The 27,068-nt window shown below is 48.4% G+C and overlaps 2 protein-coding genes and 1 long non-coding RNA gene across 3 annotated transcripts in view; 2 read left to right on the forward strand and 1 right to left on the reverse strand.

Moving 5' to 3' along the window:
- The first annotated feature begins 263 nt into the window (after positions 1-263).
- On the forward strand, positions 264-4,342 carry GPR135 (G protein-coupled receptor 135). The gene has a single exon (XM_061612444.1). The coding sequence runs from the start codon at positions 758-760 to the stop codon at positions 2,072-2,074; it is 1,317 nt and encodes a 438-aa protein (XP_061468428.1). The 5' UTR covers positions 264-757; the 3' UTR covers positions 2,075-4,342.
- Positions 4,343-14,496: 10,154 nt separating this feature from the next.
- On the forward strand, positions 14,497-17,871 carry LOC133378449 (uncharacterized). The gene is made up of 3 exons (XR_009761031.1): positions 14,497-14,581; positions 16,729-16,907; positions 17,406-17,871. It is a non-coding gene; the product is annotated as an uncharacterized LOC133378449 (long non-coding RNA).
- A 1,138-nt stretch (positions 17,872-19,009) lies between these two features.
- Positions 19,010-27,068, reverse strand: part of DAAM1 (dishevelled associated activator of morphogenesis 1) — a 243,282-nt gene continuing 235,223 nt past the window's right edge. Inside the window, exons 24-25 of the mRNA XM_061612446.1 lie at positions 24,667-24,837; positions 19,010-23,463 (exon numbers count right to left, since the gene is read on the reverse strand). Coding sequence (XP_061468430.1) covers positions 23,254-23,463; positions 24,667-24,837 — 381 coding nt within the window. The 3' untranslated portion in view covers positions 19,010-23,253. The remainder of the gene's footprint in view (positions 23,464-24,666; positions 24,838-27,068) is intronic.

Here is a 27,068-nt window from a genome sequence, read left to right on the forward strand (position 1 = left end):
AGGCAGGAGTTCAACAGATAACGGGAATGGCTGGGAAACTGCACTTGTAGTACCCCTGCCTGCTGCGAGGCTATCTGCGGAGGCCGCCGCCCAGGCAGAAAGGCAAGGGCGCGTCTCAGCGGCAAGGAAGGGGGCGAGGGGGTCGCAGCTGCCTCGTTCTTGGCGCGTCCGGCTCGACGTGGGTAGCCGGCGGGCAGGAAGGAGGCGGTTTCCCGGGGCAACCGGCGGCAGAGACGTCAGCTGCTGCTCTGAGCCCCCGAAGGTCTCCCCCGCGGCAAAGGGCGAGACAGGAGCGGGGCGGACCCCGCAAGCCGCGCTGGGTCCAGAGCGGGCGGGAAGGGGAGCCGGCCCCGCTGCGGCAGCAAAGGCTCAAGGGAAGGCTGCCTGCACCACCCGAGGAGCCGCAGGGCCGCCTCTCTCGCCGCCCGTCCCTCCCGGCTGGAGATGACGGGCAGCGAGCCAAAGCATCCCCGCGCAGCGCCGAGCGCCTTTCCGTCAGGCTGCTAGGCAGATTCCCAAGCCGGAGCGTCGCGCCCTCTCGTTTGGCCACCCTTCGAGGCGCGGCGGGACTCGGCCATCCCCGCTGCCTCGGGCCTGCGGGAGGTTGACTCGCCCGCCTCCCAGATGCCGGACGGGCCCCCGCCAGCCGTCGCTCGGAGCCTGCAGGAGCCAGTGATCCCCCTGCACCACCACCCCGCATTTCAGGAGCGCCCTCTCGGGGCGGGCATGCGCCTTTCCACGGCCCTCGCCGCCGTCCATGGAGGTGGCCGCCCTGGGGATCAACGCCTCGGAGGCGGTGGTGGGCAATGAGAGCCACGGAGGCGGCCCGGTGTCGGCGCCAGACCCCCCTGCCGGCGGCGTAGAGGAGGAGGCGCATTGGGACTGGTCCGAGGCGGCGCTGGCCTCGCAGGCGCTGCTCTTGCTACTGATCTTCGCCCTCTCGGCCCTGGGCAACGGTGCCGTGGTGGTGGTCATCGCCCGGCACCGGCAGCTGCGGACGGTCACCAACGCCTTCGTGCTGTCGCTGTCGCTGTCCGAGCTGCTGGGCGCCGGGCTGTGCCTGCCCTTGGCCTTCTTCAGCCTGCTGAGCGGCCGCCCCCACGGGGCTTGGCTCTTCGGGCCGCGCCTCTGCCTGGCCAGCGCCGCTCTCCACGCCGGCCTGGGCGTCGCCGCCACCCTCACCATGGCGCTGCTCTCCTTCGACCGCTACTGCGCCATCGTCCGCCAGCCGCGCCAGAAAATGGGCCGCCGCAGGGCCGCCCAGCTCCTGGCTGCCGTCTGGCTGGCCGCCCTGGGCTCCTCGGGGCCTTGGTACCTGCTGGCCCAAGAGGAGGACGAGGAAGAGGAGCAGGCGGCCGGATCCGTGCCGCCTGCCGCCGCCTACCACTGCCTGTACGTCCTGCCCTGGGGCTCGTCGCGCCTAGGCCGCCCCTACGGGGCCACCTTGATCGTCCTGTGCTACCTGCTGCCCTTCGCCCTCATGTGCTTCTGCCACTACCACATCTGCCGGGCGGCGCGGCTCTCGGAAAGCCGGGTGCGCCCGCTCACGACCTGCGGGCCCCTGTTGCGCTTCTACGGCGAGATGCGCACCGCCACCACCGTCCTGATCATGATCGTCTCCATCATCTGCTGCTGGGGGCCCTCCTGCGTCCTGGGCCTGGCCGCCGCCACCGGACGCTTCTCCTTCTCGCCCGCCACGGACGCGGCGGCCAGCTGGCTGGCCTGGGCCAACGGCGCCATCAATCCCCTCATCTACGCCGCCCGCAACCCCAACATCGCTATGCTGCTGGGGCGCAGCCGGGAAGGCGGCTACCGGACTAGGAACCGCGCGGCTGCCGCGCCGGGGCGCGGCCTAGAGGGCAAGACCCGGGCGGAACGGTATGCCAGCCACGGGACCGGGGGCACCCTTGGGAGCACCCTGCCCATCTCCAGTCCCGCCAGCGGAGGGGAGGTGGCCATGTGGGCCTGTAAGAACCCGGCCCTCCTTTTCTGCCGCGAGGGGCGTCCAGACCCCGCGGCGTCCGAAGCCGCCTTGCAGCCACCCAACGCAGCCACTGCCGACACCAGCCTTTGAAACCAGAAGGGGCCGCAGGGGGTGGACGCAGCCAAGGTCGGTGAAGAGTGCCCGGAAGCCTCCTCCCGTGCGAGATTTACAATCAGAGCCGACTCCGCTAGCAGCTAAGGAAATCACCCCGGGTCCTGGAAGGAGGGGCGCTGGGCATCGGCGGGGGCGCTGTGAATCCTGTTGGCGTTTGAACCTCCGTATTAGCTAGAAAACAGCTACTGCAGGAAGAGCAGTTTGGGTTCTGATGCTTTCATAGTTTGGGGACGTATGAGTTAAAAGCCTGTAACAAAGTGGCTGCCTGACAATGAGCCCGCTGCTGAGCTGAAGGGATTCAGAAGGATTGCGCTAGTCTAGAGCAGAGGTGAGGAATCTCATTGGCCAAATGCAGCCCTCTAGGCCTCTCTGCCCAGCCCCCCTCCCAGAAGCTCCCAGGCCACACCCCTCACCGGCCTTGCTCCGCCCCCTCCTTGAATCCCTGTCCGAGCGCTGGAACGTGTCCTGGACGTGTGATCATGCTTGTGCCTGTGAGCAGGGGCGTCACTACCGGGGTGCAGAGGGTGCGGCCCGCACCCAGGTGTCACCACGAGAGGGGTGACACCCAGAGCTGCCCCGCGCCATTGCCTGGCAAGGCTGCTTCAACTCCTTGGAGGCGGGTGGGCTGGCGAGACCGGGAGCAGCGTCGGCGGGGCGAGGGAGGCGCGCCGGCGTTCCCAGGCCTTCTCTGGCTGGGTGCTCCTCCGGTGTGCGCCCTCCCAGGGGCATGGACGGGGTGGCTGGCTTCGAGTGTGCGTGTGCGCACACAAGCCCAGCCACCTCGACCATGCCCCTGGGAGGGCGCGCACCGGAGGTCCGCACCCCCCCCCCGCACTCCCGCTGGTGACACCGCTGCCTGTGAGAGAAAAATGTGTATCTCTACAGTGCAAAGGTGGGAGTCACACCATTGCTCCACCCACATCCTGCCCCCTGGCTCCGCCCACCACTCTCACGCAGCGCTGGAAGGTTACCCTTGAGGCAATGGGCCCTTTGGGCTGAAAAACATTCCCCACCCCTGCTCTAGAGAAAGCAGGACTATCTCATTCCTGCAAAACAAATTTGTGGAAGCCAGAGCTGGTGTTAGCCCCAGACACCCGTGGGCAGTTGCTCGGGCCCCTGGGCTGATGCCTGATGTCTGTAGTTTCTGGCCCCAGACAGTGTCAGAGGGCTGACATCCAGCCCTCCCCCCTTTCATTGCCTCCAACACCGCCAACCTGATAGCGCTTTGTAGGGTTGTGGGAAATTTAAAGGGTGTCTAGATGCAGCTACCACAGTGCTGCTCGGAGAACTGGCACTGCGGCCAGTTAAATGTACCAGAGCCCACTCAAAGAAGGGGGGGGGTCCACTAGAGGTCAGGCACCCCTCAAACCTGGAGCTGGCCCCAATGGGAGCCTTAGGAGGGGTGGGGACTGCAGGGAATGAACATTTGCAAAATGGCAGGAGTGGCTGTGTAAGAGGGAACTACATTCCTCATCAGTAGGCAAGTCACTGTGTGATGGGTGCCAGCAGCACTTCGGCAGCTACATTCCATGCAGCATCAGCAGCCACCGATTACAAAGCTGGGGTGGTGATGGAGAGGCAGTGAAGGTGATCTGTCACAGCTTGATTTCAAGGAGAAGCACAATTTTGTTTTTGTTGTGCTATTTTTAGCAAGCTATTTTACTATGTGGCCTTTGGGAAGTCTTTTGTAATTTTTAAAAAATAAATCTGAGGACGAGCCGGCCAAAAACAGCACATTTCTGTCGATCTCAGCAGGAGAAATTTATAGTGCAATCCTCTGCCTGTTTACAAAGAAGTAAACGACACTGTGTTCAACGGGCATACAACATACGGGCATGCTTGATCTCTCTCATCAAAGTCATCAGGACCTTAAAACTGCCGGATTATGCACTCAGTCAGTGTTGGGGAAGCTGTGGCCCTCCAGATGGTACTGGAGTCAAAACGCCCATCAGTCCCCACCAATATGGCCAGTGGTCAGGGCAGCGGTGGCTAGTGGCTCCATATTAGTGAGGCAATGGAATCTGCTCTGGGTTTTACTCTGACTTTCCAGGAGCTGGCCAAGGTACTTCAGGGGAGATACTGGGTGCGTTAGCACCTTGGAAAGCTCCTTGAAAGTTTGGGTTAAAACCTGGAGCGGCTTCCACTGCCCCACTGACATGGAGCCCTCAGCTGCCACTGGATGCAACAAACCTGCAAGGTCAGGGGTTCTGCAGCCCTAAATAAATAAGATTTTCTTTTTGAAAAGGCGTCTGCATTCCCACTGATTGGTTGGTTGGTTGGTTGGTTACATGTCTGTCCCGCCCTTCCTTGCCTACAGTGGCAAACAACAAAATAGCAAAAACAATACAATTAGAAGTAAAACAAAACCTATTTAGAACATTTCAAAGCAGCCACATACCCTCCAAACTAATAATTTCAATGTTGCTGGGAACAGCGGCTTATATTCCATGTTAGTCCTTCTCAGAGTAGACCGAGTGAAATGAATGGATATGACTACCTTAGCCGCCTTGGGCACCTGCTGAGAGGAAGGGCAGGATATAAATCAAATAATAAATAAATAAAATAAATAAATAACTTGGTCCATTGATTTCATTGGGTCCGCTCTGAATAGAACTTAGGCCGCATCTGCATTATACACTTCAAAGCAGTATCATGCCACTTTAAACAGTCATGGATTCTCCCAAAGAATCCTGGGGACTGTAGTCTGTTAAGGGTGCTCAAAGTTATTAAGTTATTCCTCTCACGGAGCTACAATTCTCAGAGTGGTTTAACAGCCAGTCCCTCTTCCCAGGGAACTCTGGGAATTGTAGCTCTGCGAGGGGCATAGGGGTCTCCTGACAACTCTCAGAAGCCCTCATAAACTACAGTTCCCAGGATGCTTTGGGGGAAGCCATGACTTTTAAAAGTGATATGATACTGCTTTAAATGTGTAGTGCGGGTGGGGCCTAAGTGCCAACAAACATACAGACTTGAAAAATGCTCTCTGATGCCTTGTCAAAGAGCAAAAGAACTCCAGCACACTGTGACAAACTTCTTTATTTATTATTATTATTGTTGTTGTTGTTGTTGTTGTTGTTGTTGTTTGTTATTATTATTATTAGCAGAAGTGGGTGCGTGTTTGGGGGGTTGCTAATTAATCCATTATACACATGATACATATAATCCCTATACACCTTGGGACCAGGATACCTGAAAGACCGTCTTACCCCTGATATACCTAGCAGATCACTGCGCTCTGCAGGTGAGGGCCTCCTGCAAATGCCATCTTATCAGGAGGTCCGTTCCGCACAACATAGAAAGCGGATCTTTAGCATAGTGGCAACAACCCTTTGGAATTCCCTCCTCTTAAATATTAGACAGACACCATCTCTGTTATCTTTTTGATGCCTGTTGAACACCTTCCTCTTTCAACAAGACTTTTAAGTTGAGACCTTATCCCAGTCTGTGTCTGTGTTGGAATTGCTTTTTAAGTTTTTTTTAAACCTTTTCTTAAAAATGTTTTTAAAGATGTTTTGTTTTAATATGTTTTTGAAGGTGTTTTGTTTTAAAATATTTTAAAGTCTGTTTTTAAGATGTTTTAGAGTGTTTTTAGTGCTTTTGTTTGCCACCCTGGGCTCCTTCTGGGAGGAAGGGCAGGATATAAATTTAATTAATAATAATATAGATATATACCATGCATCTTCCCAAAGCCTAACATGCCCTGTGATGCACACATAGGGTTTTTTGGGGGGGGATAGAGGGGCTGCATACACACCATATATTTAAAGCACATTCCTCTCCCCCAAAGAATCCTGGGTACTGGAGCTACTATTCTCAGCTCCCTTAGCAAAGCACAATACTCAGGATTATTTGTGGGTGGGGCAGGGAAAATATGCTTTAATTGTATGGTGTGTATGCAGCCTATATATGTGTGTGTGTAAGAGAGAGACACTCTCTCCCCACTTATTACAATGGAAAAAGCACTCCACCTCCACATCAAATGACTCACAGGTCTGCTTCCTCCATTGATACAAGTGGAAGCAACTTTGGGCAAATGGGAACTCTGTGCACGCATGCACGCACACACACAAATTGGAACTCTTTGACATGCTGGGCTCCTTCTGGGATATAAATTTAATACATACATAAATAAATAATAAACTCAAGCATGCATCCAACACTGGTGGATTGGAAGGGAGAGAGGGGTGAGCAAGACTCACTTAGCAAAAATAACGCCTGGAAACTGCTCTGGAAGTTGGCGGGATCAAGCACTTGCACACCTCCCCATTGTGTGTATTGATCTGCCTCTTCCACGGAAATGAATCGCTATGTGTGTATTTGTGGAGTGGTGTGAGCAGGTACATTAGATCTCTTGGAAAAACGCAGCTGTAGATTGCAACCTGTGGGTTTAAAGACATGCAAGGAATGGCAAATTAGTAGCCATTTCTAAAGGCCTCTGGTCCACCAGTTTCCTCTTAAGTCATTTCCAAGTCTGATCAGTCCCCCACCCACCCCACCCCCCAAATTGGGGATTTATTCCTCCAAAAAAACTGTTGTAAACATGGGAAAGTGAGAAAGACCAGTTGGGAGAGAGAGAGAGAGAGAGAGAGAGAGAAAGAGAGAGAGAGAGAGAGAGAGTTGCTCATTCGTGGGCCTGTGGGCCCCCTTCTTGATCCCCTCCTTTTTTTTTTGGCAATCACAAGAGTGATGTGGAGGTGGCCACGCACTTACAACAGCACAGCTGCTGGTCTTTGCAGCAGCAGGTAACGTTGCAACTTGCAAATTTCCCCTTTAACTTTACCGTTTACCGCTTCAGTGCTTCTCGCAACTTGTCCCCATTCCACAAAAAAAGGTCCTTCTCTCTGTCCCTTCTGTCTGGAGGATAAGGCTATCAGTGGCTACTAGCCACGATGGCTATGTTCTCCTTCCATGCTAGAGCCATTATGCTTCTGACTACCAGTTGCTGGGATTCGACGTCGGGAGAGTTGCTGTCATGCTCTGGTCTTGCTTGTGGGCTTCCTAGAGGTGTCCGGCTGGCCACTGAGAGAACAAGATGCTGGACTAGATGGGCCGCTGGCCTGATCCAGGTCCCGGGCTCTGCAGAAGAACATCTCCTGATGCTCTTACGGTCCTGCTGAGGCACATTCTGTACAGCACACAGGAAGGAACAAAAGACTCCAGGGGAAAATCAGAAGCCTGAGTTGCTTGTACTGACTGTTTAGGGGGAAATTTAAAGGGGGAGGGCATGGAATCTACAGAATCATAGAATAGTAGAGTTGGGAGGGGCCTATAAGGCCATCAAGTCCAACCCCCTACTCAATGCAGGAATCCAAATCAAAGCATCTAGACTGCAAGCAGGTGAGCCTGGTGTGGGGCTGTGGTTCAAGTGAAATCTGCCATGAGAGTCTGGGAAGTCTTGGCCCATGAACTTCCCAAATGGAGGTCGGCTATTATTAAAGGCGCTGTGGAATTTGAAGAAGCACGAATACAGGGCGAACGGGATAAACGAACTAAGCGGAAGGCATGTCAAGCAAATCCTCATCGCTACCATCTTCCATCTGGAAACCGATGTCCTCACTGTGGGAGGCTGAGTGGATCCAGAATTAGCCTCCACAGTCACTTACGGACCCACTGTAAACCCTGGCCTGGCAGAACAGATCCTGCGAATGGGCTTAAAGGATTCAGCCGGCAAAAAGCTCTTTCCACGTGTTCTCCTAGAGGCCTTAACCGAACTCTTTCCCCTGCCCTGTACGAAATTATTGCAAACTGAGAACAAAAAGAGGGACTGTATGTATTTCTGTTTTTTGCAAATGTGACATGTTACTTATTGTGTGGGAGAAGGAATAAAGTGTCCGTGGTTTCCCCCCCACCGCAAGAGGCTAAAACATCTTTCCTTAAGGTAGGGAGCGAGAAAACTTTCTCAGCCCAGAGGCCACATTCCTTTCTGGAAAACTTTCCAAGGGCCACATGGCACTGGTGGGTGGGGCCAGAGGCAAAAGTGGGTGAAGCAACAGATGTGAATTTTACAGACACATGCACTCAGAAAAGACACAAAGCAGAGCTTGTGAAGGGTGGGATCTGGGGAGAGTTCCAAGGGCTGGATCGAGAGGCCTGGAGGTCTACGTGTGGCCCCCAGACTAACTTTCTCCATCCCTGACTTAAGGTTGATGCACACAGCCCCACAGGATCAGTGTAGTTGGATGTCTCCCATCCTCCAGCCAGAGCGCAACACACAAAATTTTCATTACAGGCACAAGCTGTAATATTGTACTATGATGCAAATTTTGGTTGGCATTCAGAACAGGATTGATGGCCTATGTGTTACCTGCATAGCATCACCCCAAGTGGAAAGCAAATGCACACAGGTAGATGCAGCTGATATAGCACAGTGGGGAGGAGAGCCTGGCTGGGAGTCCAGAGTCTGTGAGTTCAAATCCCTGCTCGTGTCTCCTGGGTGTCAAGGGCCAGCTAAAGTAAGTGGCTCAGGGGTTACATTCCCTGCCACCTGTGCAGCCGTGGGCAAGCTGCATAGTCCCAGTTGCCCCCCCCCCAGCTGGCAGTTGCGGACAAGGAAGGGGCTGGCTTGTGCAGCTGTGGCAACCTGAGCAGGCCCTAGCTAGCTGGGGAGGACTAGCCTCAGAGGGAGGCAATGGTAACCCCCCTCTGAATACCGCTTACCATGAAAACCTTCTTCATAGGGTATCCATAAGTCGGGATCGACTTGAAGGCAATCCATCCATCCATCACAACCATACTACCCTGAACATGCCCGATCTCGTCTGATCTCGGAAGCTAAGCACAGTCACTGTGACTACTTGGATGGGAGACTGCATGGGAATACCGGGTGCTGTAGGCTTAGAAGAAGGCAATGGTAAACCACCTCTGAATACCGCTTACCATGAAAACCCTATGAATATATCCAAAAAGATTCATAGAGTCACCATAAGTTGTAATCGACTTGAAGGCATATAACAACAAGACACCAAACAGCTGTATTAAAATGGCCCATCATTTATTTGCCAACATATCTATTCCACTATCATTCCACTATCATTAAGGTGGAAAAAACACCATGGTAGCCAAGAGCATGAAAACAATAAAACTACATTCATATAACAAGTACAAGATGCACCATAAAGCAGGGAGATCAGATTAATACATCAGCATAGCTGGATCAGTCCTCACAGAAAGCCTGAGTAAAAGGAGAGTTTTAAGCAGGTACCAAAATGCCAATGATGTAAGGTCCCTGCCTGATGACCATTATTAAGGAAGCATCTGGCCATGCAAAACGGAAACACACACGTACACCCTGGCCATCTCCCCCATATTGTATTATAATAGCTGGGGCACAGCTTTGTTTTGCTTTTTTGCTTATGTTAATTTATAAAGTGCCACCCACATTGATTTATTGTTTGTTTGTTATTACCAGAAAGGCTCTCGATTAGCAACTTTTAGAAGGGCAAGTAAAAAGGGTGCCGGGGGAAAGGCCGCTTCGCTCCCATTAGATGGCGCTGCTGCTTCGTGGTACACGCCGTGCAAGGAAGACGTCTGCAATCTTGATTCAATTAGTCTTTTTAAAAGGGGATCATGAAACTTTCTCAAGCTCCACAACCATCACAGAAGATCCTCCTGAGAAATCAAAGGAAGTTTTGGAGGAAATCCTCTCATTTTTAAATGTACACCACCTTAGTATGGGCTCGAAAAACACACACACAATAATTCTCCCGGAAAGGCCTCAGGGTTGGAAAATTTGGCATGGGCTGCCTATAACGAATTTGTGGCCATATATTAGATTGCAGCTATGTTGTAGCTAGCCAAAGAAAAAGAAAGCCCATTCCCAAACCCCTGTAGCTTCTAAGGCCACTGCAGCTGCCTTGTAGCTTTCAAACTGGGGTGGGGTGTGTGTGTCTTTTTAAGCCGATCAGCCTACCCCATCTTCCCTTTCGTAATCACGAGAGTGAGTTATGGCTTCAACTCGCTGATTAATGAAGGTCAGTCTGTGCATGGGTAAAGTCATTGTTACTATTGCACACTTTCCTGGCTGGTGTTGCACTGAAAGCTTCAACTTGCATTAAACCTTGACAAAGAAGCATTGTCGACTTTCCACCAGTCCTGTAGCCAGCCTCCTTGTTAGGTGGGGCAGCCATGTCTCTAGGTGGGGCATTTGAGGGGAAGAGGCACGTGTACTGCCTTCAAGTCGATTCCAACTTACGGCAACCCTATGAATAGGGTTTTTGTGAGGCTAAGAAGCAGTGACTGGCCCAAGGTCACCCAGTGAGCTTCATGGCTATGTGGGGATTTGAACCCTGGTCTCCCAGGTCGTAGTCCAACACCTTAACCACTACACCACATAGCTTCAGCCAATTCCACCACCACCCCAAATCCAGTGGAGAGGACTTGTGGGTCAGGCCAGGGGAAGGGGAAAGCAGTGACCTTCCCCCTCCTCCATCCAGAGAGTGTGTTAACTTACATAGATGAAGTTTAATCTGTTGAATTGTCTCACTCTTTTTTGAGAGATCCCCAGGAACATCTGACTCAAAAACCTGACTTTGCCGATACCTCTGTTCTGCGATCTGCCCGTGTTCTCATTCTTCATGAACTGAACTTCTTTGCTAATGACAGTGAGCTCTTGAGCTTGGCTTTGATGCTGCACTATTTATCTCAGTTTTAAATTCCACCTGAAAAACAAACTTGTCCGTACTTCAAGTTAAGGAAAGCACAGAGAGAAAACAAATACTTGAGGGTGTGTTTGTTAACTCGTCCTTGAGAGTCCCTCCTTCTAATCTGATTCTTGGCCTTTAGGTTTTCCTTCCTGTTGGACAATTAAGGGAAAACTTTTTAAGTGGCTGCTACATAAAGGACAAACCAATTGGAAACAAATTGTGGAAAGTGATTGGAATTTTTTTAATGGTTGCTGGGTTGCTTTTTCTGTCCAAAAACCTGAAAAGGCCTCCTGCTGTCAGCTGCACATATTGGGAAAATCAGAAGTTAGGCCTCAGTTACAATCTAGGTAGCCAGCCAGCTAGTTAACTGTAGTGCATACAACAATTATTTATATTCCTCTAGCGCTGTTTTCATCCTTTGCTCAAGAAAAGGAAATAAAAATAGACACTGTGACTGTGAGTACAGTGAATGCTTTAAAGAGTAAAAGGTAATTTAGGGTTGCCATTTTTTTCGGATCACTTTAAGTTATCTCTGTTTTTTACCTTTTAGTAATAAGTACCCAATCCTCTTCTAATCATTATAATAACTGCAGAATAAACAAACTCTTATTCACTAACTTTGTTTTATGGGCTAGAGTTCTAATATTTAACTTTTCAAGGGTCATACAGGCCTTTTTTTCAGGATCACTTAAGTAGCTATAGGGTAATTGTGATCCTGAAAAATCTACCCTTAGTCAGGGAAAGTCTTGAGTGACCAGACTTTGGGGGGCGGAGCTCTTCCAGATGAGCCTTTTGTTGTGCACTCACCCTGCCTTATTCACTAATATTTTCAGAGGGTTCTAGTCTTAAATTGCTCCTGTTCTTAAAATAAGCTAACATTCTTTAAATGGTTGTCATTGTCTGTCATGTCACAAATTAAAATTTTCCCAATTTCCCCAAAAAATCCGGGGGGGGGGGGAAGCACAGCTGTAGGAGCGGTGCCCCATGTAGGAGGGACAAATGTCTCCATTTGCCTCCTCCTAGCCACAGGCCTGCTTTCCACACAAACACTGGAAATATTGTGGCATATGCAACCTATTGACATGTGGAGGTTGGAAGACTCAGGACAGACTGAATAAAGTACTTTGTCATGCAGCACATAAACAATGAAATTAACTCCCACAGGAGTCAGTGATGGGCCACCAACTTGGATGGCTTTAAAAATACATGGAGGATAATTCTATCAATGGCTACTAGCCCTGATGGTTATGCTGTGCCTCCAACAGACACTATGCTTCTGAATACCAGGTGCTGGAAACTACAGGAGGGGAGAGTGCTCTTGTCCGCAGAGCGTGCTCGCAGGCTTCTCCTGGGGATCTGATTGGCCACTGTGAGAACAGGATGCTGGTGGGTCATTGGCCTGATTGAGCAGGCTCTTCTTATGTTCTACAATTCCCAGCACCCTTAAAAACTACAGTTCACAGAATTCCTTTGCGGGGGAGAGAAAATGTGCTTTAAATGTATGGTGCGTACACAGCCACATTCTTCAGCCAGAGTGCTCAAGAATCACTAGCGCTTCTGACTACCGCCAATGGGTGTTCACTCTGTTTCGCCTTCTGTGTTTTAAGATCTGATTTACATGCTGAAGAGGCACCGCCCTGGAAAACCAACTCCACCCTACAAAATCTATGTATATTTGCAGAAGGGGGGGGGGACCTTCAGAAAACCACACACAGCAATACTGCTTATCTTTCTCCCTCAAAGGGGTGGCGCTGCGGCAATAACTGCTTGTGGGAGATCACACTCCCCAGCCAAACCACCACTGTACTAGTTTGGCGAAGCCAGCTAAGGAGTAGTGCTGGAATAAAAGCCTTCCTTGTGTTACAAGAAGGGACTGGTATGAGGAACAAGGTTGAATTGCAACAGAACCACTGGCTGCTTCAGCAAATGTGCTGATTTAATGCAAATGTGTGTGTGGGCTCAGGAACATCAGCAGAGTGTGCATGCTTACCCTTCCCATCCCACTTCTCGCAGCCTTCTCCACCCCACCCCACCCCACCCCACGCCCTTGTTGCCAGGTGCAGAGTCCTGCTTCCTCTCTAGGTCCAGTGTTCTGTTGTCACAGGACAACTTCAGCCACCTTGCTTATTGTGTATTCATCTTGATTTCCTTGCTCAAAGCTGCTGCAGAGGTTAGACGGCAGTCTGCACTGAGCATTCGTTCCAGTTTGTTTGTGGGCAGTTTATCTGACAAGGAGCATTCCTCCTGCGGGGTTGGGGTTGGGTTATGCAGTTTCCTGTTAATGATTCGCTCATCCCACACTTTTCAGTTCATTGCCCTGTCACTTTCCAAAGCACAGAAAGTACCGTTTGTTGTGCTAGGGCAACAGGGCACTTTAAATACACAGACTTACATTTCCAGTATGTGCTGAAGAACCTAAGAAGAGCCTGTCTGCTAGATTGGGCCAGTGGCCCATCAGAGTCCAGCATCCTGTTCTCACAGTGGCCAACCTGATGTCCATAGGAAGCCCCCAACCAGGACCAAGTGCAACAGGACTCTCCACTCCCACGAAATAGTGACAGTCTGGATAGGAAGCTTGCAAACGGGACACAAGCACACCAGCACCAGTAGCGTGGTGGCAAATTCAGGAGTGCAGGGTCCCTTCATGATAGTCACAGTCATACCCTCCCATTTTGTGTGTGCGTGCGCTGCCAAGTTGAGAATGAGATCCTTGTTAATGCAGATATCCCCAGGATACAACAAGCATGAAAGGGGAGTTAGCTGCTGAGAAGAGTCTTCTCAGTGGCCAACTCACCTCATTTCATGCCAATTGGCTCCAAATTAACAGGAAAGGACATGGTAGCATGCTAAAGTGGCTAACACACTCCCTTTTTATGCTGATTGCCTTGCAGGATGCTGGAGATAATGACCCTGCTCCTAAAAAAATAAGGGTCTAAGACCCCCTGAGTCTCCGGACGACTACACCCCTGACCAGCACTGTCTGGCTTTGTACATCTTTCTCTTGTGCTTCTGGATATATGGATCAAGCAGACCCAATTCTCCCCTGCAAATGCCTTCCTCTTAAGAGCATTGCAAGTCCAACCTCAGGAGGAGAAACCCCATGCCTGCCTCACATTGTGTTGTGCCATCACTTAGACTGATAGCAGGGGCTAAACACTTGAGGATACCAGCGGGATTCAGAAAAGGTTTGAAGAAGTAGGTCTTGAGCACTTGAGTGCCTTGGTCCCTATGAAGACCCCCCCAAGATCTGTAAGAGAGTCCCTTCTTCAGAGTATCTCTAGTGGGGTACTTAAAGCTGACGATAAACAAAGTGGAGGCTTTTCCATGATGCTCCCATTTCATGGAAAATGCTTGCTGCCAAGAGTGGTTCACCCTAGCCAAGTCTACTTGACTTCAAGAGGATATGCAAGGCCTCCCCCCCCCCTTCCACACAGCCCTTGTGGGGTAGCATTTCAAACTACAGTAGTGAGTAGTTGCATCTTGTATGTTTTGTTGTATGTATCAAGTGTATATTCTTGCTGTTCTTTTATTACGGAACTCAAAGCCGTGCATGTGGCCAACTCGGGTGGGCTCCCATCCAGGCACTGAGCAGATCCAGACCTGCTTAGCTGCACCAAAGTGCCCGCATCGTCTTCCTGTCCTGGAGGAGGAGGAGGATCATCATCTTACATGATGTTTTTCATTTAGATTGGGTAGTTGCATGTAGCAAGACTTTGATAAAAGAGGACAGAAAGTTAACAAATACATGTAGTGCACGTACATTTGGGGAAGGGCCGGAGCTCAGAGGCAGAGCACAGCTTTCCATGCAGAAGGGCCCGGGTTCAAGCCTCAGCATCTTCAGGTACGACCGCTATCTGAAACCCTGGGAGAGCCGCAGCCAGTCAGTGTAGACACTGAGCTAGAGAGACCAACAGTCTGACTCAAGCAGCTTCTTCTGCCCCTGTTTAAGTCAACCTTTTATTCAGAACCATGAGGAGTGGAATCTTGCTATTATTTTAATCTGGGACGGGCAGTAGCTCAGTGGTAGAACGCATGCTGTGTATGCAAAAGGTCCCGGGTGCAATCCACAGAATCTCTAGGTAGGACTGGGAAAGACCCCAGTCTGATACCCTGGAGAGCCCCTTCCACTCTTAGGCAAAGCTGCCCCCGGTTGACCAATGGCCTGATTCAGTATAAGGCAGTTTTCTGTGTTCCTAAGCGTGAAGCAGTTGGATGCCGAAAAAAGAGGATATTGTTCCTGGCTCACACCACAGACATGGATGTCAGAGGGAAACTGAGCTCATGCATGTGATCAGATTGCCAGCAAAATAACCCTGCCTGGCTGCAAATCAGTTTAGGCAGAAATCACATTGCGTGGAAACCAGCAACATCAGTGCCAACGCTTGCTCTTTAGGTTCCTGTGGAATGAACAGGTACAGGGGCTGAATCAAATTATTGTTATTATTATTATTATTATTATTATTATTATTATTGTCTTTATTTATACCCCACCATCCTTCCAAAACTGGAACTTGCAGCGGCTTCCAGATAAAAAACACATATAATTAAAACATACAGAGTCTAGATTAAAATAAAATTAAACTAATTCCAATATTAAAACCATTCATACTTATAGCTAAAAGAGAATCAAAAAACCAGTTTAAAAATGGAGGAATTAGGCAAACCCCTCCCGATGTGACTGCAGGGTCAGAGAGAGGCAAAAGGGAAACGAGGAGACATCTTAAACTGGTTAGCTTTACAACCCAAGGACTAAACAGCTTCCACCGGAAGATATAAAATCTGATCCGGCCGCAGCTGGGGGCAGACGTCATTCTAAGCCTGCAGCAGCTCTCCTTGAGTACATCAAAAAAGCTCTCATCATATGCAAGCACTGCTTAGCTGTAACCAGTTGTGCTTGTCCTGCAACATGCGAGGCTGTTTAACACACAAGCACTCCTCCTCTGGCAATGCACCTTTGGTAGCGGCTGAGTAACAATCTGTGGGTCTAGGGCTGCTTACACAATTATGTTGATAGCTCCTGGCATGTGCGCAGAAGACAGGTGGTTAAGGATGCAAGCTAGACATTCAGATTTCTTCAGGGAATGCCAGAGTAGCACCCAGGGGCACTAGTGTGCCTGCCGGTGTACTGCCTTCAAGTCGATTCCGACTTATGGCGACCCTCTGAATAGGGTTTTCATGAGGCTGAGAGGCAGTGGCTGGCCCAAGGTCACCCAGTGAGCTTCATGGCTGTGTGAGGATTCGAACCCTGGCAGGGGCGTCACTAGGGCAGTGCTGCAGGTGCGGGCCGCACCGGGTGACACCACCAGACGGGGTGACACCCAGAGCCGCCCCCCCAGGCACCGCCTAGGCACCAACAAGAGCCTTCGCGTGCCGCGCCAGCTGCCTTCCTTGGCTGTTAGAAGGTGGAAGCGGCGGCAGCAAGGCGGCGGCGCACTCCCGGGCCCTGTCGTTCGGCCACGCGCGATCGCTCACAATCTGAGAGAGGCGGCGCTGCAGGCCGCACCGGGTGACACCAACCCTAGTGACGCCACTGAACCCTGGTCTCCCAGGTCATAGTCCAACACCTTAACCACTACACCACACTGGCTCTCTGTGCCTGCCAGTACCTCCTATGGCACCCACAAAAGGTCTAAATAAATATCCCCTCAAATATTCACAGAGCATACTCTTTGCTCTTCTTGCTCAGCTCCTTACTCAGCCGCCCCTACTCTGAAGCTACAATGTCACACCACCACAGCAGCCATTTTGCAATATGAAATGCCCCCAGGGCAGCCATTTTGTGCCTGCCATCAATGGCAATTTCCCAAAATTCCAGATGTACGGCCCACTGGCTTCCCAAACTATTGGCTACCCGTGTTAAATGCCTTCATGCTGGTGCCCTCTCCACCACTGTGACTGCTGTATAAAATTCTGTGGTGGGGAGCACCCTGGTTATGGAATGCCTTCCTCTCCAAGGTATGATCGACACACACTGTGTTTTCTTTTCAGGGCTGACTCAGAATGTTCCTATTTGCCCAGGCCTTTGTGGGATGCCAACTTACTCAGCATAACTTGGATTGTTGTTGTTATGTGCCTTCAAGTCGACTGCCACTTATGGTGACCCTATGAATCAGCGACCTCCAAGAGCATCTGTCATGAACCACCCAGTTCAGATCTTGTAAACTCAGGTCTGTGGCTTCCTTTATGGAATCAATCCATCTCGTTTGGTCTTCCTCTTTTTCTACTCCCTTCTGTTTTTCTCAGCATTATTATCTTTTCTAATGAATCATGTCTTCTCATTATGTGTCCAAAGTATGATAACTTGGATTACTCAGCTCAAATGCTGGGAGGATGGATCTGCCTTGTAGTATTGTTCAGGGTTGTTAAAACAAAAACAGCTGATATCATAATGTTGTTGAATAACTTTAAAGTGTGGCCACATGTGTACAATTCTGGTCACCTCACCTTAAAAAGGATATTGTAGAGTTGGAAAAGGTTCAGAAAATGGCAACCAGAATGATCAAGGGGATGGAGCGACTCCCCTGTGAGGAAAGATTGCAGCATTTGGAGCCTTTTAATTTAGAGAAAAGGCGAGTCAGAGGTGGCATGATAGAAGTGTATAAAATGATGCATGGCATGGAAAAAGTGGAGATGGAAAAGTTTTTCTCCCTCTCTCTCAACACTAGAACCCGTGGACATCCAGTGAAGCTGAATGCTGGAAGATTCAGGACAGGCCAAAGAAAGGACTTCTTCATGCAGCACATAGTTAAACGATCGCATTCGCTCCCGCAAGAGGCAGTGATCACCACCAGCTTCGATGGCTTTAAAAGATTAGACAAATCCATGGAGGATAAGGCCATCAGTGGCTACTGGCCATGATGGCTGTGCTGTGCCACCATAGTCAGAGGCAGTATGCTTCCAAATACCAGTTATTGGAAACCGCAGGTCAGGAGAGTGCAATTGTGCTCAGGCCTGCTTCTGGGTTCATCTGCTTGGCCACTGTGAGAACAGGATGCTGGACTAGATGGGCCACTGGCCTGAGCCAGCAGGGCTCTTCTTATGATTAAAGATTGTTTTGAAGTGTATTTATGATTGTTTTTAAAAAATCTGCTCCCATTTGTATAAAACCCATTCCAGAATCAGCAACAATGAAGGGAGAGCGTGAAATTTTGCAAAATAAATAAAAGTATGATGGTGGAGCTGCTCTTTGAATGTCTTACAAAAACACCATCCCCTCACTGGGAAAAAAACTGGAGGTGGGGGCACGATTCTAACCTCCTTAACCGTATTTGGAGTCATCATCATTTACAATGAGGAGACAAGCTGCACCGTTCCAAGGCAGGAAACTGGGTAATGGGGCTAGGAGCAGCAGGGAACTGTTTGCCATGGAAGAATTAAGAAAAAAGCCCTTTTGGCCACCCCATGAAACTGAACTCAGCTGCCCAAGAGGTAGTGGCAAAAGACATCTCAATAAGCCCAGCCAGAATAGTTTCTCCTTTGTCAGCAGCTCAAAGCGTCCAACCTGCAATGTCACCCAGGCCATTCCCAACCCTTTCTTCATTTTGCACAGTACGGCATGCAAAGCAGCAGGCTGATGAGGTTTGGGTTAAATGCAGAGCTCTCAGTCAAGGTCCTACTTAGATTCAGCAGAAAAGGGGGGGGGGAAAGAGAGAAGACTTGCAATAGCCCAATGGATTGTTTTCCCCAGACAGCTGCCTCCAAGCTATGCCAAGGTACTTTTGCAAACTCTTCTCTGTTACAAATGTTATTTGGCCATGGAGAAGTTGTTGTTTGAGAAACAAAGTCTAAGGTCTGTTTGAGCACACAGAACGTGTTTCATGGTTCTTTGGATCCTAGCCTAAATCCACTGGACAAACATTTAGCTTTATAGGGGAAAGGGTGCATTTTATGTTGGTAGGAGGAGGATGGTCATGCCCGTGTTTTAGCATTGAACTAAATACTACTGAAAGTAGCTCAAAATTCCAATCAACTTCAGGTCTCACACAGTCTCTTTCCAAACCAAATCAGCTGTGGGAATGTGTATTCCCACCCACCAGCTTTCACTGATCACTGGGAATTTTTCGCAGGCACATACTTTCTAGAGCAGGGGTGGGGAGCTTGTAGCCCTCCCGATGTTGCTAGATTACAACTACCATCACTCCTGACCATTGGCCATGCTGGCTGGGGCTGATCAGAGTTGGAGTCCAGCAACACCTGGAGGGTTGCGTGTTCCTCACCCTGTTTTAAATCTTAACCACACCCACTCCAGAAATAATTCAGCACATTCAAATTGTTATTTACACTCTTTATTGCATATTGCCGTCTTTTTCTTATTTAAAAAATGTACAGTCTTGTAACATACACAGCATTTCCTGCTAGCTAAAAAACATCTTTGCATCTAGGAACCACTAAACAGTTTGCTACCACTACGCTACATTAGTATACTTCAGTTTACAAACTATCACTTTTTTTGCATGAATAAAAAAACCCCCAAAACTTTAGAATTACACACCCAGGAGAGACACAACGAGGAAATGAAATGAAAATATAGAGTGGGTACTTCCACCAGCACCAGTCTAAATGTAGTTTGCAACAAATGGCACATGGAATTTACCGGCACATAGATTAATTAGGAAATTAGAATGCAAAGAAATGGCTCGTGCAGCTCAAACAAAACGGCATGTTGCAAAGCAAGAAAGGTCTGGAAGCCCAAGGAAAGGTTTCCACCAATGCCCTGCTTCCCCTGGTTTGCAATCCGTGCAGCATGGATTCCTGGAAGTTCCAGCAATCCATGTTGCATAAACAGACACAAACTCACCTTTGAAACAATGGTGGCTGGTGACTCCATGTCAGCGGGGCAGTGGAATCTGCTCCAGGTTTTAGTCAAAACTTTCAAGAGCACCTTGAAAGTTCAAACTAAAATCTGGAGTGGATTCCACCACTTCACTGACATGGAGTCACTAGCTGCCACTGTTTTAAACACTTTTTAACATTTTGTACGGCACAAACAAGGCTCAGTCAACATCAAGCTGAGTGATTCTTAAATGCATCAAATGCCAGAGGGCTTTTGCAGCCAGCTTCGTGATCCAGTGTTGCAACTGGTCACTATGATGGATTCAACTCTTGAACCCACTCTACCCTGGGTCTAAATGAGAACTTTGTAATAACAGTTGTGACCATTATGGATGGGCTTTCAAAACCAATGCCTGATATACATAGCATCTTGCACAGCATTGACACTTGTCATCCACTGAAGAGGTTCATGATGCAACAGTCATTTTGGATGCCCCTTTCATACAGCCAGATCCTGAATGACCTCACCTCAGTTCCAGTGGGACAGTTAAACTGGTTGTGTGATGGAAGTATGGCTGCCCTGCAGTTTCCTTTTAATTAAGCCGAACCAAACTGAGCACCATCCGAAGGAAGGCTTGCACAAATCACTTCTTGTTTCCACCAGAAGCTCAATGTTCAACTACAGCAAGCAATTTTGCTCTGTCCATGTACGTGGCAGAGTGTGAACTCCACAAAGCACCCCTTGCTGCAACAGAAGGGAAGAATCAAGAATGGTTTAAATGGCTTTCTGGCATTTAATGCACTTCTGAATGACACCATTGGGGTATCAGAAACACAAAATCAGCAGTCTTGATTCTCACAATGCAGAACCGCAGGATGTCCCAGTCCATCACAGTGGTCTCTGTTGGGCCGCATGGCGGTTGCTCAAAAGTTCATAATGCACATTCCATACAACTGGTTTCCTCCAGTGAAATGAGGGGTTGTCCTGGGGGTAAAGAAAGGTACCTTTCTACAGGACTAATCCTGCGCATCAGGACCCTGATGAATTTTTAGATGGTCGCCTAAACATGTTAGGCTGCAGGGCAGATCCCTTGACAAGACTGAATATTGTTAAGTGACAGCACCCTTACCACACTTTCCAATTTCAGAGCATACTGTTTCGTTTTCTGTGTTTTTAAAAAAAATCTCAGTTCATTTTAATGCAACCCTTTGACCTGTCTGAACCCTTCTTTTTTCATTTTGAAAGTCAGCTCCCTAATACCATATCCAACCAAATTTTCTTCCAGCTAAATAAAAATATATATAAAATAGAGGCACTTTAGTTTAAGTAACAGTAATAATCAACTTGATTTTTTTCTTTTCTTTTTAAGCAAATCGCTGCATTTGCATGTCTGCACTCCGCAGAGGTTCAGAGTATCAGTGTTTGCATTCTTACCATTTACGAGCTACTTGAAGAGCCATCAGCACATGTGGGTCCTTCACAAAAGTTGAAATCAAGAAAAAATGATAAAAATGGAAAAGGGGGGGAAGCACTTGCACACGCACACACACAGAGCTCTTTGACAGCACTCTCCAGCATGATCTTCACAGCTTTTGTGTTGCAGCAGGGTTTAGGAATCCCTGCAACAGCCACTGTATTTTGTACAAACTAGTTTAATATAAATCCATACATTTGCTGTTCAGGACACACCAGGGAGGGGGGAGAAGGAAGGGGGGGGGGATCGGCATCCCAATTCCCCACCAGTTAACATCTTTTACATGACAAAAGCAAAACAAACAAAAAACCTATTTCAAACAGCATCAACTATGTCTAGTGCAACAGGGCCAAACTCAAAATCTCCACAGGAAAGAAAGAAAGAAAAAATCCCAACCCCACAAATCCCCGTTTCAGTTTTGGATCCCAATAGAGTGAAGATGGTATAAAAATCACTTAAGAGAAAACCCTCAAATAAATAAAAGCAAAACAGAAACAAAAGTCCTCTATATTTTCTATAATTTAAGAACATTAAGCCATGCTATAATATTGGCATTTTTTTAACTTAAAAAAAAAAAAGTTTTTATTTTTGTATTACTGTTTTTTTAAAAAAATTATTAATTACTCCCTGAGCAATCTGGGTTTAGAAGATTTTGGACTGACATCTTGACAGGTAGTTCCGCTTACAAATTTGCAAGAACTATGAACAGCAAAGCACATTTTCAAGAAACAAGGATTATCTTGGCCTTTCCCTTCCTACTCTTGAGCTATAAATTAGGTCCCTAAATCCCCCAGGCCCTTGCAGAGCCTCTTATGAAAGCCTGCTCCTGATTCGCCTCTTTCGAGAGGACCCTGGAACTAGTCCTGTGCAAGTAGGTTGTACAAATGGATAGCACTCTCAAACCCAAATGACTCCATGTGCAGTCATGCCCAGTCTCAGAGAGGAAGCTGCATAACAAGACATGCCGCCAGTCTGCCTCTCCTTCCCTGATCCATGCTCACTGTTTCTGTTCCAGCACACCATGGAGAGCTGTAAATAGACAGAGGTTTCAAAGGCAGTCTCTCTGACAGGAATGGGAGAAAAATATAAGAGGGACTGCTGAATTGAAAACCCAACTACATACATGTGCCAACTTATACCATGCATGGGAAGGGCTCTCCGGATTGTGCCTGACATCTGCAAGTATGTCCAAACCACTCAAGACTCTCCCAGAATTGTATCCTGCATCAGTCGAGCATAACAATGAAACTGGCCTGAACAGAGTCAATTCTGACTGATACTTACAGAGAATACAGTGTGTCCTGTCCGACAGGGAATGGATACAAAACAGAACAAACATGGAGACTCTTTGTTCCGTTAAAATAAAGTAAAAAAGACAGAGACACCCCCCCCAATTCCCCATTGGTGTTAGGCAAGAATGTGAGTGAATTCTACATAAACATTGTTACAGCAATGAGAAGCTCCTTCAGGTCATCTTCAGCAGGACTGCGAAGGCACTGGGAGAGAGAGAGACGTATCTCCTTTGAAACAGGAAGTGGAGTTGCCAAAAAGGGGGTTACAGAATACAATGGAACCAGCACAATTGTCACAAGGGATGTTCAAGCTTTGAGAAATAAACAGAAACAAAATGCTTCCCCATCCCCACAAAACGATGCAGTTCAGAATGAACAAGAGCAGTTTGCAAACAGACTTTGTTCGCCACTTGTCATTTCAACGGCAATAAGTCGTCCAAAGCTGGTCCATCCACATCAAAAGGCCATTGTACCATGGAGCACAACAGCAACTCCTTCCGTCATCCATTCTCCTACTCTTAAACTCTTTTCCCAACTCCCTTTATATAAAAATGAAAGGACCTCACAAGAAGCTTAAGTAGCATCATCCAGCATCTCTCAGTATGTTTCTGCTACTTGCCCCCTTCCCTCTCTCGCCAATGTTTGTGCTTAGACTGCGGAAAAGCTACTTTTTGGAACACCCCCCACCCCTCCAAATGGAGAGAAAAGGGAACATGCATCTGGGCAGTAGTGCCTATGCATGTTTGCACATATACTTCTGATCTCCATTCATACAACCAGACTTGTATATACAGCACATGTGAACAAATGCTCCGATTCAGAGGTGCACATGCACACACGCAAAATGGGAGAGGGGGAGTGCACCACCGTTGGAACGAGAAGGCAAAAGGCAGAAAGACCTGGAGTTTTCCCAAGATGATTATTGGTCAGTTTTGGAGTTTTTTTTCCTGAAACGCTTTGGGGAAAAATGGAGTTCAGAAGGTGAGTTTTGTGACAGGCCTCTCACGACTCCCATCTGCCATCTGGTTGGTGATGCGTTTGCGATTTCGCTTCAGCTTGGAAAGATCTTTGTCAAAGACTTCACCGGACCGTAAAGCAGAGACAAGGTCATCAAACTCCCCGCCTTCCTCGCTATTTTCTTTCGCTTTCCTTGCCTTGCGCTCCCTTTCGCGCTGTTCTTTGAGCTGAATGGTGGGAGGAAAGGGAGGAAGATGATGGTTCAACAGAGGCTCTTAGCACCTGAGGTGGATTCAGCACTTCCTGACAGCAGCCGCTAAAGCTATTTCAAGGGTTGTGAAATTAGAGAAGGGCAACCTGTTGATCTGGTCCCTCTCCATTTCTCATGATTCCAGTCTTTAAGTTCAGTTTGCCCCATTTCTGAATCAGTTTGTAATTTTTTTTAAAAAAAGCCCACATTAAAATTTGTACAGATTTCTTCATCCTTTTCAATTAAATTTATATCCCACCCTTCCTCCCAAAGGGAGCGCAGGGCAGCAAAGAAAAGATAAAACATCTTAAAAGCATATCACCTAAAAAACAATTCGATTACAGATGCAGACTGGGATTTCATGTGCAATTCTGCAAAAATACACATTTTTTGTATGTAATTTAGCCTAATATAGCCATAGTTTTTGCAAACATAATGCATTTTGTATGCCACCCTAGGCTTCTTTTGGGAGAAAGGGAGGGATACAAATTTAATAAATACATTTGCATCAGTGTATGCCGTTATATGCAGATGTTAACCTAGTATATGCATTTTTGTACACTGGCTGAAGAACTGAAGAGCAAAATTCAGAGAAGTGCAAATTTTGAAGGATGGCTGGGTTTCATTTCTGCAGCAATTAGCGATTTATTTTGTTTTAAAAATCTCATGGAAGTTATCCAGCATTTTAGTGAGAATTTCTCCTAATAAACACATTTTTTGTATGCAGAAATTTAAGATTGGAAAAATAAGAAATGGAGGGAACAGAAATGGGCAGTTCCTCCTAGCCCTAGCTAGAAGCAGGGATCTTTCCTACCCAGCATGCATTTCCTACAATAAATGTAAACTCCCCCCCTTTCCTTTTCTTGGAAGCCCAGACTCTCAGGGTGATTATATCCAGGGGAAGGGCATGCTCCTCCAAAACAAGGTCCACACACAGCTCCGCCACACAGCTGTTTTGCTGCTCTGCTAACAGGTATTTCCAATGGAAGGATCTCACCAGGGTGAGGCCTTGGACTGCTCCTGCCGGTCAGAACAGGAAATATGAAGCCAGATGTACCAACCGCCCAACTCGGTTCGAGACAGCTTCCCACATTTGCAAAAGCGGCACCACTTGCGCCGGGGGCCCCCTTTCCGGAGATGAGCTGCCCAGCACCACCTCGCTGCCCGTCGTGAACCCTACCTGTGCTTCCATGCGTGCCCGTCGCTCTTCTTCCTCTTTCCTTTTCCTCATGTTTTCATTCTCCTGCTTGGCTTCGGTCACAGCTTGAAGGAACTGGTCAAAGATCCCAAAGAAGTCGTCCGGCTGGGTCTTGCCAGCCTCCTCCCCAAAATGCTTCACTGCCTTGGCAAACTGTAGGGGAAAACAACACGGTTGTTGCAAAAATCCAGTGGCCCAAAGCAGCCCTCTCAAACTGAGCCTAAGTCAGAATCTGATTAAGAGAGGAGATTGTTGTAGCATGCACAGACCTCTTTCATATCTTTCTGAAGCCCAAACAACAAACGGTACTTCTGAAAGACCGTGCATTACACTTTGCAAGCCCCAATGACCAGCTGACGGCCAGGTCTTCCATCGTGCATGGAAAAAAAAATGGCCTGCCTTCAAGTCGATCCCGACTTATGGCGACCCTATGAATAGGGTTTTCATAGTAAGGGAAGTTCAGAGGGGGTTTACCATTGCCTCCCTCTGAGGCTGAGAGGCAGGGACTGGCCCAAGGTCACCCAATGAGCTTCATGGCTGTGTGGGGATTCGAACCCTGGTCTCCCAGGTCGTAGTCCAGCATGGCATCAAACTTGACTCCCGGGGGGAGGGGAAGAAGGATCTGGCTTGTCAACTGGACTAAGTCAGGGATGGGGAACCTGCCCCCCACCTCCAGCTATTGTTGGACTCCGGTGTACTTGGAGCCTTAAGAGAGAACACAGACAGGTCTCTGCCCCATGGTGTTTACAAAACATGGGGAATTAGCAGGGAAAGAATGAATGTGCACAAATGCTGTTAACACAAGTTTTTAAAAATTGGTTACTGTCAGTAATGAGGATTATGTGGATAAACCATTATCCTCCCAGGGATGGGGGGGGGGCTTTGAAGCAGGAGCAAGAGCGAGACGCGTTCTGGGAAGGCCTTTACAGCATTTTGCTGTCTCTTGGCCACTATATGCTGCAGATCTCCCTGCTCTTGAAATCAGATATCCAATATTCCATCTTCAGTTGCAATCAATCTCCAAGAAAGTGAGAGGCAGCGTGGTGCAGCGGTTAAGAGTGTTCGACTAGGATGTGGGAGACCAGAGTCCAAAATCCCAACTCAGCCATGAAGCTCACTGAGTCACCTTGAACCAGGCACCTTCTCTCAGCCTAACCTACCTCACAGGGTTGTTCTGAGAATAAAATGGGGTAGAGTGTGAAAAATCACTTTTGCCAGCTTGAGCTCTTTGGAGGAGAGGTGGGGCAGAAATGTAATACATAAAAAAGGAAGTGATACCTGTTAGAAAATCTAAAGCAAGAAGATGTGTCTTTCCTAACTGCACAGTGCCCTTGAGGGTCTGTTCACATAACTGATGTTAAGTCAGCCTCCGGTGGACTTTGACTGGTTCAGCTAATGATGGAAGTGCTCCATCACTTATACTGTGAGTGGGGGGACTTTTGGCCCCCCAAATGTTGCTGAGCTGTGTGATGTTCCTATATATTAGTGTATATATGGTAAGTGCTGGTTGTTTAGAGTATACATGGTAAGTAGTGAAAGAGGAGGGGGAGTGAATGGGCAATAGAATGCTTGATGATTGGCTGAATGTTTAAAATGGCTGACAGTATAAATGAAAGGATGACAGGTAAATCTGGGTGAATGTGAGGTGGTGAATTGTGGAATCTGGGGGGAGAAGAGAAAGAGTGGATTGCTTGGTGGGGTTTAGAGAGTTGTTTACCAGGAGGGAGGTGGAGTTCGGATTAGTATTGAGTAAAACCATATGCTTATGTGCCTTAAGAAGAAATCTTGTTAATCTTGTTAGCTTTGTTATCTGTAATAAATACTTAATTTGGTTTACCAAAGGCCTGATCCTTGGCTGGGGTTTCACAGACCAGAAGGGAGGGTAAGGTAATGACCAAGGCTGAAGGGGAACTGTAACAAATGGTGGCAGCGGTGAAGAGAATAACAATACCAGTATTCAGAGTCTCTGGGAATACTAGTATTGGGACGTTACTGGTGGTTGCCTAGCAGGGGGATCTGTTGAGATCTGTGCTAGAGCGGGGATAGGTAAATCATAAGAGAGTGCGGTCGGACTGGTGGAGTCCCTGGTGGTGCCTAGAGACAGGCAGTAACCATGAGCAGGTAGGAACCTGACAGGGAGAGCCAGGGAAGGACGCATCACATGTGGTGTTAGCGGTGGGATACGAACAACAGAGAATCCAGATACGAACCAAAGAGAGTCCCAAAGACACGTGGTGACAAAGGAGACTACGTCACAGGTGTTGGCTCTAGCAGTGAGATACGAATACTAGACAATCCCTAATAGTTGTGTGGCAAACAGAAATAACAAAACAAGATTTCTTGTGAGAGTGACTGGCAAAGAGTGTGTGGCAAAGAGTGAGTGA

The sequence above is a fragment of the Rhineura floridana genome, chromosome 2 (assembly GCF_030035675.1).
Source record: "Rhineura floridana isolate rRhiFlo1 chromosome 2, rRhiFlo1.hap2, whole genome shotgun sequence".
Lineage (NCBI taxonomy): Eukaryota > Metazoa > Chordata > Lepidosauria > Squamata > Rhineuridae > Rhineura > Rhineura floridana.

Coding starts and splice junctions, on each gene's coding strand:
- GPR135 (XM_061612444.1), top strand. CDS start 758: ATGGAGGTGGCCGCCCTGGGGATCAACGCCTCGGAGGCGGTGGTGGGC.